This window comes from Poecilia mexicana, unplaced genomic scaffold (genome assembly GCF_051168715.1).
Source record: "Poecilia mexicana isolate PSO_F unplaced genomic scaffold, ASM5116871v1 scaffold_14, whole genome shotgun sequence".
Taxonomy (NCBI): domain Eukaryota; kingdom Metazoa; phylum Chordata; class Actinopteri; order Cyprinodontiformes; family Poeciliidae; genus Poecilia; species Poecilia mexicana.
This window is the reverse complement of record NW_028263383.1, coordinates 7564676-7579846: the sequence shown is the minus strand read 5'-3', so window position 1 is coordinate 7579846 and position 15171 is coordinate 7564676. Positions and strand designations below refer to the sequence as shown.

The following is a 15171-nucleotide window of genomic DNA, read 5'->3' as shown; positions in this document are numbered from 1 at the left end:
CTAAGGCCTTCCATCCTGGCTCTGATTGGTTGTTTTTACTGGGAATGGTGCATTTTTACAGACTGCAATAGTAGCGAAGGTACAGAAGCTTTTTTAGCAGATTATCTGTCTCATACCATACTGTCATGACATGGTGAAAACATTAAACATTTTTGTAAAGGTTTCATATTGGAGCTTTAAGCATACAAAAATGTTTTCTTATAATTGCCCGTTTTATGTAAAGTTTATTTCAATTTATTTTACTCTTAAATGTGACTGGCATTGCATAGCTTGTTTCAAAGTCCAATGGCTGATTACTTCATTAGGATTTAAGTACAAAAAAAATTTAAATTTTATTTTTTTGATTGCCTTTTTTGTTGTTGAAGTATTGTCAATAATATCAATCAATCAATCAAATTTTATTTGCATAGCACATTTCAGCAGCAAGGCATTTCAAGGTGCTTTACATAATTAAAAACAAAATAAAAACAGCATGTGACATTGAATAAACAGTAAGAAAGAGAAAGAGATCTTCTAATATAATTATCTAGTCATGTTTTCAAATTTCCTGTTAACTTTGAACATTTTTTAACACATAAACACAGTGGGCTGCTGGCTGGCAGCCCCAGTGGCCTTTCCACCACTTAGCAGATTTTCTAGGGGAAACCCTGGAAGAGGTCTGTTTGACTCTGTAGCTCCGAAAGGTTGACGTCTGAGTTTAATGTTGATATTTTGCTTCTCTTCTCTGCTTCCTCACAGTACCAGTAGTGAAGTCCACCTGGGAAAAACACGCTGTTTATTTAGAGTACTACAGCGATGTTACTGATGCCTCCATACCCACCATCAACCTTGGAGTGCCCAATACTGAGAGAGGTGAACTTACTCACTGCATTTATTGCTTACTGTAAACAAAGATGAACATAAAAGACTTCCATCATAATTTTTTACCACTTCCTCTTTTTCAGTTGTGTTTGGGCCTGTAACTCATGAGTTACAGGCTCACACAAAGTTTGAAACGGTACAGTTTAGTCTTTTCTGCCGTTTGTCTTACCATCACTGCTACGCTGATACCCACAGGCATCAGGCCTCACAATAACAATGTCATCAAAATAACCTTTTTTTAAAACATTTTGCCTCGACTTTCAACTTATTAGATTTGTTGACCCTCATCATTAGGACATTCTGTCCAGGGTTTGGTAGATGTTTACCTGCTGCAAAGCACTATAAATGGGTGATTAGCAGGCCTCTGCAGGACTTGATGGCATGCTGAGCAGGTAATGCAATTATCTGTCTGGATCAGGGACACTTTTAAAACATGCTGCCAGTGGGCAATGAGAACAAATGTTAGGGAACATGGCATCGGACACTGAATTACAAACATTAGCAACTGAACAAAAGTAGTAATAAAAAAAAACGAGTTGCATAATGAAGTATATATTTGAATGTTGGATTGTTGTTTTAGAAAACAAACAGAAATTGCCTGACAAAGTCATTACACAGAGCGTACATATAAAAATAAAAGCAAAACAGCAATAACACATGGCAGAGTTATTTCATGCAGGACAAATCCATCTGCCTTGCTGTCGGAAACAATGAGGTTGACATGGACATTCAAAATACCGAGCTACAAAATGCTTATTCAATGTTTTCTGGCAGAGAAAAACACGTGTATGTCTCCAGTAACTACTGCAAGCTACTACTGTGTTTTTGAAAATCTGTGGACAGCTCTGTGAGGTGCAAAAGTAGAAACCTGCAGGGGTTCGATACTATCAAGTGCAAACTGAGGTTCAAGTTTTATCATCTGCTTTTCATCCCTTTTTATGTTACTCTTTGTGTCTATATCTGGTGTGCAAAGAGTTGCATAAAAAAAAAAAAAACATTTGCCACTGATCACCAGTAGCTCCTTTAACACTAATTGTCACATTCACATTTTGTAATTTAATACAGGAAATGTTTAGTTTTTGTTTTGTTTACACAGGTGTATCCCATGGAACTCCCCTGGGACCACATCTGTTCACCATTTATATCATTTTCATTGCAGTTTCATTATACAATTGTAAATTAACTCTTTATGCTGATAATTAAATTCTGCGTTCTTATTTCAACTTGATTCATTCCAATGTCAGTGATTTACAATCATCACTATTTCTGTATACGTGTGTGTGCGTGTGTGTGCGTGCGTGTGTATACCTCAGTACCACTGAAAATCAGAGTTCTCCCTAAATGAGAATTTCAAGTTTTAACAATAGTAATATTGAATAAATGTAAAGTAAATTAATAATTATGTCAAAAAGGCACACGATGAAGAGGAAAGAGTTTATGGAATTTCAATGCAGTAGTTTCTATATCCAGAAATTATGCATGAAAGCAGCCACATGGAGAAAAATAGAGAAACATTTTTATTTCCTGAGTTTCTGCTGATTCTAGCACACTTCCATCAGTGTCCATTCTTCTGAGGATTAGTCCCTTCACACAGAAGTGAAGAGATTAGGTGCTAGCTGCTTCCCATTTTCTATACTTTTTTGAAACCTTTCCCTTTTAGTTTTTTCTTTTATTTCCTCCCACTCTGTTTTTTACGATCTTTGGCTCTGTTCACCAGCCTGAATGAGCTGTTCACAAACGAACCAGTTTACTCAAGGCTGGTTTACTCAACCGAGATATAAATATATACACAAGACACACTATAAAAGCTCTGGAATGTAATTGCTGTCTCCACTTTTGTAATGTCTCAGCCACAGGGCCTTTTTCAGCAGTGTATGCATCTGTACCAAATTTTAACTGTTTTGTTAATATAATTTCCTCTCCTGTTTTTAATTTGCACAGACAGGAAGTATCTAATTAGTCACTTGAGACTCATAAAGTGATGGCAACCAACTAAAAAAACTGAAGTGAGGGTTACAAGTTTTCACAAAGGATTTCAAACTAACCACAGCATATTTTTACTTCAAGTTGTTCAGATTCATACTGTTCAGTTTCACTTAAAGGAAATGGTTAGATATATATTTCTGTTAAACCATAAGGCATTTCTACCTTACATGTGAATATGTACAAATGATGTTTCATAATTTCCTTTGATACTTTATCATCTGATCTAAACTTTATTCAATCCAACGGCTATATTTCTGTAAATCCATTCATGTAAAAATTGCAAACACACCAAACATTTTGCACATATGAGCTATGCTGTAAAACTTACAGCAAAGCTGTAGCCACTCTGTTTAAACATAGATAATATTCAGTCACCTCAGCATACCAAATGCTTGTGAGAGCCTTGACTATATTTCTGATTAATTCAAATAATAAATTTTTGACCACTTTTGGGGATGTTTTAGAGTTTCAGAATAAGATGATAAGGCAATTATTGACTATAGAAAAACATAACAGCAAAAAGTTACTTCACTGTCTTTATACTTGATACAGTAAATGTTACATTCCCTATTTTCAGTGAACATGCAATATAAAAAATATATGCAGCTCTGGAAAAAATTAAGAAACAACTAAAAATTATCAGCTTATCTGGTTTTACTTTTTATATGTTTGAGTAAAATCAAATGCTGATAAGTCTCTGAAATTCCAAGCAAAAATTTAGTATTTATTTTCAAAAACTGAGAAGTAACAAAATAACGAAATAGATGCAGTGCTTTCAGACCTCAAATAACGCAAATAAAACAAGTTTGTGTTCATTTAGAAACAACAACACTGATGTTTTAACTCAGGAAGAGTTCAGAAATCATTATTTGATGGAATAATCAGTGCAGTGGGCTCTTCATTTTTTCCAGAGCTGTATGTTATTTATGTACATCATAAACAGTACAACACACAAATCAGGCATAACATTATGACTAGGGCCAAAAAGCAATGGCTAGACAATTATACACATTTTATGAGTTTTATGGGATGTTCCGAGTCTGGAGTTGCCAATATCGGATAAAAGCACAGTCCCAGGATGCAGCAGTCGGAATAGATGGCTCAGGGATGGTTTGAGGAGCACAGCAGGAGATTTTCCTGGCCTACAAAATTTAGAGATCTTAATCCATCTGTGAAAAGTTGATGTCAAGCAAAAGGAGGATTTACAGATTATTAGGCAGGTGGCCATAACGTTATGCCTGATCCAATGTAAGATTATAAACGGTTGAAACTCATTTAAACTCTGTATCGCATGGACCAGTTTTATAATGACTAAACCAAATCATAGAATAGCAGCTCCAGGTGAAAAAGAGAGACTCCATCCAATTTGCATATTCATAGATCTATGTTAGGAAAAGTTGTAGAGTTACATTCTAGATCACTGTAGAGCGCATGTGTCAAACTCAGCGTTTTATAGGCCCATGATTGACTTAAAATAGGTTTTGAGCACGAATTGACTAAAAACTACATCTCCCATAATGCATTCCGATTGTTACCAGCAAATATTACGGCTTCTCGCCACTAGAGACCAGCAGAGTCACCTCAAGCTGCTTATTGATTTTCCCAGCGAATAAAACTGAGACATGGAAAAGCTAACATCAGAATGTCCAAGAAAAGAAAAATCGATTTACAAGTAAGACTGTGAATGAAGATGTGTGTGAGTTGGTGTCAGGGCGGCTGGTCGCGCTTGACTTTTTTTTAATCTTTACCGACAACATAAAAAAATCGGTCATGTACTATTTTTATCCGTGAAATTACAATAATATTAACATCGATTATTTAGTCGCATTTTATGCGGTTTAGCTAATATTCGCCGTGAATCCAGATCCCATCACAAATTAAGCAGATAAATGCATCTACATTTTTCTCCGTAGTGGCAAAAACAGACTGTTGCCCAAATAACTTTTAATAAATTAAATTGAGCGACTTCACTTAAATTAGCATCACTTCATCCGCTGGGGTCTGAACGCACTTCCTCCTGGTTCCCATCTGCAGAAAAATCTGCACTAATTCATCAGTCAGTTGGATCCGTCTGATCCAAACAGATCAACTGAATTCTGTGAGTGTTTTACCCTGCGCGGTCACCTGAGTGAAGTTGGCCCCCCCACCTTCTTCAAATCAGACAAAATTGGTGTCAAACGTTTGTGCTACGTTTGTGCTGGTTTGTGCAGCAAAAATTTTCGTTTGTGCCGCTATCATTTTAAAGATATAAAGAAATGTTTCCAGAGGTCATCCAAGGTCAACCAACCCCCCACCTTGTTCAAATCATACAAAATGGGTGTCAATCAACTCAGCTACGTTTGTGTTGGTTTGTTCAGCAAAAATTTTCGTTTGTGCTGCTTTGGCTTTGAAGATATTAATGAAAGTGTAAAGGTCAAAAGGTCAAACAGCCCCCCCACTTTTATGAAATCAAACAAAATTGGTGTCAAACATTAGTGCTATGTTTGTGCTGGTTTGTGCTGCAAAAATTTTCATTTGTGCCGCTATCATTTTAAAGATATAAAGAAAGTTGGATTTCATAAAAGTTGGGGGGCTGGTTGACCTTTTGACCTTTACACTTTCATTAATATCTTCAAAGCCAAAGCAGCACAAACAAAAATTTTTGCTGCACAAATCAACACAAACGTAGCTGAGTTGATTGACACCCATTTTGTCTGATTTGAAGAAGATTGGGGGTTGGTTGACCTTGGATGACCTCTGGAAACATTTCTTTATATCTTTAAAATGATAGCGGCACAAACGAAAATTTTTGCTGCACAAACCAGCACAAACGTAGCACAAACGTTTGACACCAATTTTGTCTGATTTGAAGAAGGTGGGGGGGCCAACTTCACTCAGGTTGCGCGGTCCGGTGTGCGCTTTTTCCATGATTTTTTTGCGAGGTTTCGCTTCTCCGAAACGGACAGATGTTACGTCTGCAGCTCCGCCAGAGCGCCGCTCTCCTGGGTAACGTGCACCAAGAAGGCTCCATTTGTTAAATCCGCTGGATGAGTTACTTCCAGCGGTTTCTAATTCTTCACAGCGGCGGAGCCACGTCCGCAGTGGTTGAGCAGCGGACTGCGCATGTTACAGTCTAATTAACTTTTGCGTCGTCATTTATTTCCTCAAGATAAACTGCCGGCTCCTCAAATGGATTAACACAACATTGCATTCTCTTTAGTTTTCTCTGGTCTGTAATGGAGACTTGAATTTAACGCGCCATTTAAACAAAATGTTTTGAATGCCTTTCCTAACCAGCCGCTCCAAAGCGTCCGGTCCATAACTCTTCAACACGCTTTAAGCTCCCTGGTCAGAAAGACGCATTTAGTTAGTTTAGAGACCATGAGATGATTTTTTTTTTGTTGTTGTTAATTGATTTCAGTTGCCTCTGAGACTAAATCTTTGCGTAAAGTCTATAATGTATATGTATTACACCCCTACCATTATTTATTTATGCTAGGGCTGCCCAAGTCTAGTTTTCCAGAGCTACCATCTGCAACTTTAGATGCGTTCCTTCTCTAAAACACCTGGATCATTTACTCATAATAAGCCTCTACAGAATTGAGTTGCTGCTATTGAGGAAAGTCAACCTTTTGTCTGGGGTATATTAGCAGGGATGCATCTAAAAGTTGAAGTCTGGAGGACACTCCTGATTTGTACCGTCAGTGTGGCCCGTTGAGGGTGGCCAATATGCTGAAGTGGCCTTCGGTGAAATTGAGTTTGACACCCCTGCTGTAGAGGATGGCAGGGATATTCAGATGGAAAATAAAACTCACATTGTTGTTTTAATGAGAGATTTATGGGTGTAACTAGTTTCAGGAGATGGTTGTTACATGAGGTGTTTAAATCAATATTTAATGCTTTGGGCTAAATAACAATGTGCTGATCTAATTTTAAAATACAGCAGACGCAGTGTGACTAAAAACAGCATACAGTGTAAAATCTTATCTTCATTAGATCATCACATACCCTTTCTTTTCACTCAAATCCTTGTCACAATCATCTCATGTGACACACCGATGTGTATGCGTAATATTGAAATAAGACACGACAACTTCTGTTCTCAAACTTTCTGCTTGTTCTTTAAAAGGACACTGTGGGAAGACGTTTGCCATCATGAGGCGTTTTCTGAGTGAAGCTGTGCCGAAGGTTGATTGGCTCGTCATTGTTGATGATGATACTCTTATCAGGTAAGAGTTTATCATCAGACACCAAGAAGTAAGGCATATTCTAAAAAAAATATGGATAAAAAAAGCATAGGCTTCCAGTGAGTGTTTTGTTCTCGGAATATTCCAATTGTTGCATTACCTTAATGTTTCAAGCAACTGATCATGATTACTATCCATGCTTCTTTTTTCTCTGTTGTGACAAGAAGAAAACTGCTTCTCCTGATAACCAGAAAGCGTCTGATTTAGCTAACAGTTAAAATGATTGATGACACTTTTCATTAAAATGTTTATGTCACCATATTTACTACTCTTTTCTTTTCTTTTTTTAGTTATATAATAAATTAAAATGCAGTCTTCCTTCACATTTAGATATCATTATTTCAATACCACAACTGAAATAAGGAAGAAACTGATTCCTACTGAATCCAATAAGGAGTTCAATAGGAGTCCATTTATGATTTGCATGATTTACATAAACTGATTTACATACAAAAACACAAAATCTTACAAAGTAATTCTGGGCTAGTTCCCAGTGCAAATATCTTATTATACTTAAAATAAGACTAATTAACATGCAAGTAACTGTTCAGCAACTAATAGGGGTTTGTTTTAAGTAAATAATTTCTTAATATTGATGAAAAAATTATTCTGTTGGCAGATAAATTAACTTATAAGATGAGAAAATGTCTTGTTACAAGTTAAATAATCTGCCAATGGAACAAGAACATTTTCATCAATATTAAGGAATTGTTTACTTGAGACAAACCTCTATAAGTTACTGAACAGTTACCTGTAAGTTAGGTTTGGCTTATTTCAAGTTTGCTAAGATATTTGCACTAAACTACACCAAAAATACTTGGTAAGATTTGTGTTTTTACAGTGTACTTTTGTCTTATTATGTTAGCCCTGGAAATGTTCTTCAGGTGATGGAAGGCCGACTTTGTAAACGTCTTTATGTGACTGAAGGCTCAGGTAAAGACTTTTGAGCCTGATTTCTAGTTTCTAGCTGTATTAACTGAAGCTGTGCAATGACTCTGGATGTCCAAAGACAATATGTTCAGTTTTGTTCTTGCTCAGCTGGAGAGAGCATCTATCTGTTCAGAGCGTGGATGGGTTCAGGGTCACATGGTTACCTTGTATCATCTGTGTAGTCATGGTAACTAGTCATATTGTTTGTTATAATTTGAGCTAATAGGAGCATGAAGATGTAGAATAGAAGTAGTCCCAGAATTGAGTTTTGGGGTACCCCACACGATAAGAAATCCCTGAACCAACTGAGTTCTGGACCGGAGAGTCATATTCTGTGCTGAGGTCCAATAGAACCAGCACTGTGATTCTGTATATGAGGTTTTACTAATCCCAGCAATTTATCAAGAAAACCATAAAAATGTTCAGTGTGAATTAATTGTTTTTATGTGTTCTTTTGAATGTTTGCAGAGCATGCATGAGGTTTGTTTAGTTTTCATCAGGCTGCTCGTCGTTATTGTTTATTTTTAGTCTGCCCCGGCTGCGGCGCCTGCTGCGATGCTACAACCCAAAGGAAGCAGTGAGCCTGGGAGAGAGATATGGGTATGGCCTGATGCAGAACGGATACAGCTACACAACAGGAGGAGGAGGGTATGTGAAGATGTCCTTCTAGGTCATAATGCTACATTAACTTGACCAACACAATCCTCATCTGAAGGGATTGTGTCATGCATCTTTGTTAAGTCACTTGTTCTTAAATCAGTCATAAACCTGCCCAAGAAAAATCTGTTCTCAGGGATTTCCTGCTGCAGGGTGAGTTCATTAACTTTATATGAATACATTTCTTCTGCCTTGGTTAAAAAAAAAAAAGAAACAATTACTTTAACTCGCAGATCACTTACTTGAAGATCTATTCCTTTAATTTAAAGCAGTATCGACTCTCTGGGAAGAACAAAGAGGCAGAGATCAGGGGTTTTGCAGAGCTCTAAGCTGTCGAAACAGATTTCTCGTTAAGAACTAATGAGAACTGCAAAATACAGGTGAGAAAGCTGAACTGTTTTAACAATTACATTTTTTCTGACAGATTAAAAATAATTTAAAAATAAACAGTGATACTCGCCAGATTATAGGACAGAGGTACCCTCTGTAAAACTCAAAAATATTCATATGCCTGGCAGATTTGGGTTTAAATGGAAGTTTTAAATTGGCCACCATGTTTCTTCTGACTGAAAGTAGCATTACAGTTTTGGACTAATTAAGTCAGAGTCCTGAAAAGGTTCTCTAGAGGGAACAAAAGAGCAGGTTGATGGCAAATTGCCCTTCCTTCCTCAAAAACCAGGAGCAAAGATGAAATTTCAAAGTACTAGTAGAAACATGGGGAATAGCTGAGATGTATTTTATTTTTTTGTAAAATCAGAAACCTCTGTGTTGAATGAAAAACAGTTTTACATCCAACTCTTTCAGGGTTATAAATCAGTTTTGACAGTAAATTAAAGGTTAGTTAAAAACAAAACAAAAAAGCGATGATCTCCACGTACTTGCTTTATTAAATTTATTAGAGCTCTGTAACTTTGAAAATATTTGAACCATCAGATAAAGCCTCTGCATGTTGGTGTTCCCACCAAAGCCTGAATATGTCCAATTAGGTTGTCTTTGCCCTTTTATCGCAGCTTGTGGGGTTTTCCCTGACTGGGAACGAGAATACAACCTGCTGAATGTGACAGGTAGCCAATCAGAACGCGCCGTGATGTCAGAACAGAGGAGAATCCCAAACAGCTGACATATCGCGCAACTGAGAGTCCGGTGGATATCAGAGATGATGTGTGGAAATGTTTATTATTATATGTAAAGGTCATTATTATGTTTATTCAGTTAAAAATGTTAACTATGAAAAAACAGTCGCCTCCAAATCATAGTGCAGGAAATAGAGCGGCTGCTCCCGCTGTCTGTTATCCACCGCCTTTTCTTTTTCTTACGTCTTTTATCTCTTAAAATGAGTCCACAGACTGTCACTATTGCGTCATCCGTGTTTGGTCATTCTAAATTCCCATATGGTATGTTGGGGGTTTTACTGGATTATCCTCTGGAATCGGTTCGTGTTGCTCCTGCCGTGTGGCTGAACACGAGCCGATCGAACCTGTTGGACTTTTATCAGCTCTGTGATCAGAGGTTTGGAGAATCGGCCGACAATCCTTAAATCTTGCCGTCTAAACCAGACTTAAGACACACAAGCTCTACTCGTCTCCTCTGGACCCCTGGCCCAAACGCTCTCTGACTCTGGTCGCTATGGTAACATTTACATATCCCTTCAAAATAAGATACAGATGCGCCACAAAAACGAGCATTTTACTTTCGTGAAAATTTTAACTCACGATAAAGACTAAAATGTATTCTTTGCCCTTTTCTTGGTTACATCAGTGGTTGTAAGAAAACTTCAGGAAACTCCCTCAACAGCTTATTTAACAGTTAGTTGGATACACCATGAATACTACTCACTAGAATTGCTTTTTTTTCTACAGGTTATCCGTTTTGTCATTAAAAAGATGCATCCGATTTTTAATACTGTGTTAGAGCTGTGCGTTATTAGCATTTTCCTTAAGTTACCCGTTTTCTGTTTCCATCAATAACTCTTGACCTTTTTCCTTAAAGCCTTTTTACAGCCTTCTTTCCCCTGCCATTTCAGTTTTGGGTCTCTGTTGTGCTTTTCATGCGTCATTGAGAAAAATCTGAGAGAATGCAACAGGCCCCGCAACAAAGAATAAAAATAAGAATCAGAACAAGCAAATTTTCCACAGTTCCAGTTTAGATTCTCAACACATCAAAAAATAAAAATAAGATGCAGTCATGAGATGTGGTTGGTGGTGGTGAAGCAGAACGCGGGGACCCAGATGAAGACGATAATGATGAATTTTAGTGATGGTCCAACAGAACAACGGGCAGCAACACGAGGAACACACGACGACGATCCGACAAGAGACAAAGACAACAGGTGGACTTAAATACACAGGGAGGGTAATCAAGGAATGAGACACACCTGGGAAGCAATCAACGGGGAAGACGCAGAGACAGAGACTCACAGGAAGGAAACTGAACACAGAAAACCCTAAAAAGAAATACACAGAAACACTGATCATGACAGATGCCATAGCTATGAATATAAAATTCAAGATATTTATCTGGTTTTTCAGGATGATGCTGCAGCACACTTGTGCAGTTTGGAGTTTTTATTTTAAGAAACATGGCCTCTTACAGACAAACTTTGCCTAAAAGCAAACTAAATGAGAGCAAAAAGAAGTGTAGCTGGTCCCAGTTTAGGCTTATGCCAAGGTACTTTTTGCCTATTTGTGAATATGACAACCAGACACACACAGAATTATATTTAAATAAAAAGTGCAGAAATGCATAACTAACTTTGTTCAGCTTTAACCCTAGTTTTCACCCTAAGGCAAAGTTACATCTATTAACTCGTAATAGGTTCTCTTAGGCGGATCGGTACCAATTGGTCCACGGCCTGGGGGTTTGGGGACCACTGTGTTAGAGTGTTTAAACATTTCTTCCTTTATTGTTACTGGTCAATGTATGCATTATTCTTATTTGGATCAGAGGTGGACTAACACTCTATGTGGGTGAAAGAGGGCAATTGGTGTTTAATTTTTTTTTAAATTACTACAAAGTTTTGATATACACTACACACAATTCACAGAATTGCTGTTCGTCTTTAAAACTCTTGTTTTTGCAGGAAACATACTGAATTTATGTCGTTTTATGTACTTGAGCTTACCTTATGTTGACATTAAAGCTAATCTGTGTGAAGCGTACATGTGTGGGTTTTCCAGTTGTCTTTTGTTCTGGACGTGGTCTTCCACACTACAAAGTTCAAGTCAATTTAAGTAAACTTTAAAGATCTGTATCTAAATATTTGATGGCATTCAGAATCTGAATCTGACAGAAGAAGAAAAGAAAAAGTAAACAGAGATTAAAGATTAACAAACCCATCAGACTTTAGGTCTGAGTAAATCTTGTGCCTCCTTTCTTTCGGGGAAGTGACCCGTCTTCTTACAGATGGTGTGTTCATGTGCAGGATGGTTCTGAGTAGGACGGCGGTGTCCATCCTGCTCTCCAGTGGCTGCAGCTGCTACAGTGATGATGCTCCTGATGACATGGTGCTGGGGAGGTGCTTCACTGCCATCTTGGTTCCCATCACACACAGTCCGCTGTTCCACCAGGTACAGGCCATGACATGCTTTTTACTTCTTCCCTCATTACCAGTTTATACCACAAAATCAAGATCATAAGGGCATTTAGTTCCCTGCAAGATTCAATAATACAAACCGGATTCCAAAAAAGTTGGGACACCAAACAAATTGTGAATTAAAACTGAATGCAGTGATGTGGAGATGGCAACATCTAATATTTTATTCACAATAGAACATAGATGGCAGATCAAAAGTTTAGTCTGAGTAAATGTAACATTTTAAAGGAAAAATATGTTGATTAAAAATGTCAGTGTCTACAAATCCCAAAAATCTTGGGACAAGTAGCAATAAGTGGCTGGAAAAAGGAAATTGAACATATAACAAACAGCTGGAAGACCAATTAGCACTAATTAGGTCAATTGACAACATGATTGGGAATAAAAAGAGCTTCTTAGAGTGTCAGTGTCTCTCTGAAGCCAAGATGGTAAGAGGATCACCAATTCCACCATTGTTGCGCATAAAGATAGTCCAGCAATACCAGAATGGTGTTACCCAGCATAAAATAGCAAAGACTTTTAAGTTATCATCATCAACGGTGCATAACATCATCAGAAGATTCAGAGAATTTGGCACAATCGCTGTGCGTGAGGGTCAAGGCCGTAAAACTCTACTGGATGCCCTTAAACGTCCCTGCACCTCAAACAGGAATGCCACTGTCAAGGAAACAACAGCCTGGGCTCAGGAATACTTCCAGAAAGCATCGTCAGTGAACACAATCCACCGTGCCATCCACCGCTGCCAGCTGAAACTCTACAGTGCAAAGAGGAAGCCATTTCTAAGCTCCACTTAAGCTCAGCCGTTTGCACTGGGCCAGGAGTCATTTAAAATGGAGTGAGGCAAAATGGAGGACTGTTCTGTGGTCAGATGAGTCGCGATTTGAAGTTCTTTATGGACCACTGGGACGCCATGTCATCTGGACCAGAGAGGACAAGGATAACCCAAGTTGTTATCAGCGCTCCGTTCAGAAGCCTCCATCACTGATGGTCTGGGGTTGCATGAGTGCTTGTGGCCTGGACAGCTTGCATGTCTGGAAAGGCAGCATTATTGCAGAGAACTATCTTCAGGTTCTAGAACGACGTATGCTCCCATCTAGACGTCGTCTCTTTCAGGGAAGACCCTGCATTTTTCACAAAGATAATGCCAGACCACATTCTGCAGCAATCACATCATGGCTATGTAGGAGAAGGATCCGGGTACTGAAAAGGCCAGCCTGCAGTCCAGATCTTTCACCTGTAGAGAACATTTGGCGCATCATAAAGAGGAAGGTGCCACAAAGAAGACGATTGAACAGTTAGAGGCCTGTATTAGACATGAATGGGACAGCATTCCTATTTCTAAACTTGAGAAACTGGTCTCCTCTGTCCCCAGACGTCTGAGTGTTGTAAGAAGGGGAGATGCCACACAGTGGTATAAATGGCCTTGTCCCAACGTTTTTGGGATTTGTTGATGTCATGAAATTTTGAAACATTTTTCCCTTAAAATGATACATTCTCTCAGTTTAAACTTTTGATCTGTAATTTGTGTTCTATTGTGAATAAAATGTTGGATGTTGGCACCTCCACATCATTGCATCCAGATTTTATTCACAATTTTAGTGTCCCAACCTTTTTGGAATCCAGTTTGCAGCATAGATCCTCAATGAATAATGATTATTTATGGGGGAAAAAACACATAAAATTGTGAAGAAGAATACGTTTAAGTGTGAAAGTCCCATCAGCTGATTCTCTGCATGACCCTAATTTCAGAACTTTTTCTACTAGGAAGTGGTCATTTTCAGGCTTGAACTCAACCTTGTGACTTCAGAACAGCCATTGCAACGGTTTTATAATGAAATGTTGACAATCAATCAATTTATTAGTCATGAGAATCCCCAAACTGGAACCGTTTTTCATCAACTGGGAGACAGAGGAAACCAATTTTAAGCTTTTATATTTTTATTTATTTTTTTGCTGTAGGCCCAACCGGATGACTACGCAGGAACGAGGATTACCCCACAGCACTCCGTCTCCTTCCACAAGCACTGGAGTGTGGATCCGGTAGCCATCTACACAAACTGGTTGCAGGACTCGCACCTAAAAGATGAACTGTGATAAAAATCTTCGCGAGGATATCGGCTATAAAGCTCTATTGTGTCTGTCAGAACGCTGGAAAGACGTTCTAAAACATCTAAACAGATGTGAACTTTTTTCACGCTTTTATTTTAGACCAACACAGAACGGGCACAGATGTGAAATAGAAGGAAAATTATTAATTGTTTTCATATTTCTTGTAATAAAAATGTGATGTGCCTTTTGAATTCACTATCCTTTATTTTGACAACCCTGTCAGGGTTCCTGTATGCCGTCTGGAAAAGTATGTAATTTGATTTTAGGATTTTCTAGGTTTGGATTAGAAAAATAAGAGTTTGGGAAAAAAATTTGTGAATATTATTAACCTTCTTATTTATTTTTTTAAGTTTAGTTCCAACAAATGACATATTTAAGTGCACAATATAAATTGTACTTTTTTTGAAAGTTGTTTTTTACTCGAGACATCTATCTCTTTCATTTTTATGGGTTTTTTTCCCCATCCAAGTCTTTATTTCCATGTGTTGTTTTCAGATATTTTTTGTCTCCTGTTTTTACTTTATACATTTTGGTCTCATTATGAAAATGAGGGGGAGTGACATCTTAAAGATGTCGACTTCTGCATGTTTATTGGTCAGCATGGCGCTGCAGAGCTCGAATAATCTACATGTACCGGTGCCAACTTTAGACAAATTTGGCCTCAAATAAATTCATTTTATCCATCTTATTGAATCCTGAACACTGACCTTAACCAAGGCAAGTGTACTCGGCTTGTTTTACATGTTATTGTGTGTTCCTACATGACGTCGGTCTCACAATAATTATATTTGTGTTTGGTTGGTGAAAATG

At 37.9% G+C, this 15171-nt stretch overlaps 1 protein-coding gene across 1 annotated transcript in view; it reads left to right on the top strand.

Annotated features, from left to right (window-relative positions):
- Nucleotides 1-14552, top strand: part of b3glctb (beta 3-glucosyltransferase b) — a 30457-nt gene extending 15905 nt beyond the window's left edge. Inside the window, exons 10-14 of the mRNA XM_014983196.2 lie at nt 739-852; nt 6956-7055; nt 8532-8651; nt 12082-12226; nt 14212-14552. Coding sequence (XP_014838682.2) covers nt 739-852; nt 6956-7055; nt 8532-8651; nt 12082-12226; nt 14212-14346 — 614 coding nt within the window. The 3' untranslated portion in view covers nt 14347-14552. The remainder of the gene's footprint in view (nt 1-738; nt 853-6955; nt 7056-8531; nt 8652-12081; nt 12227-14211) is intronic.
- The last annotated feature ends 619 nt before the right edge of the window (nt 14553-15171 follow it).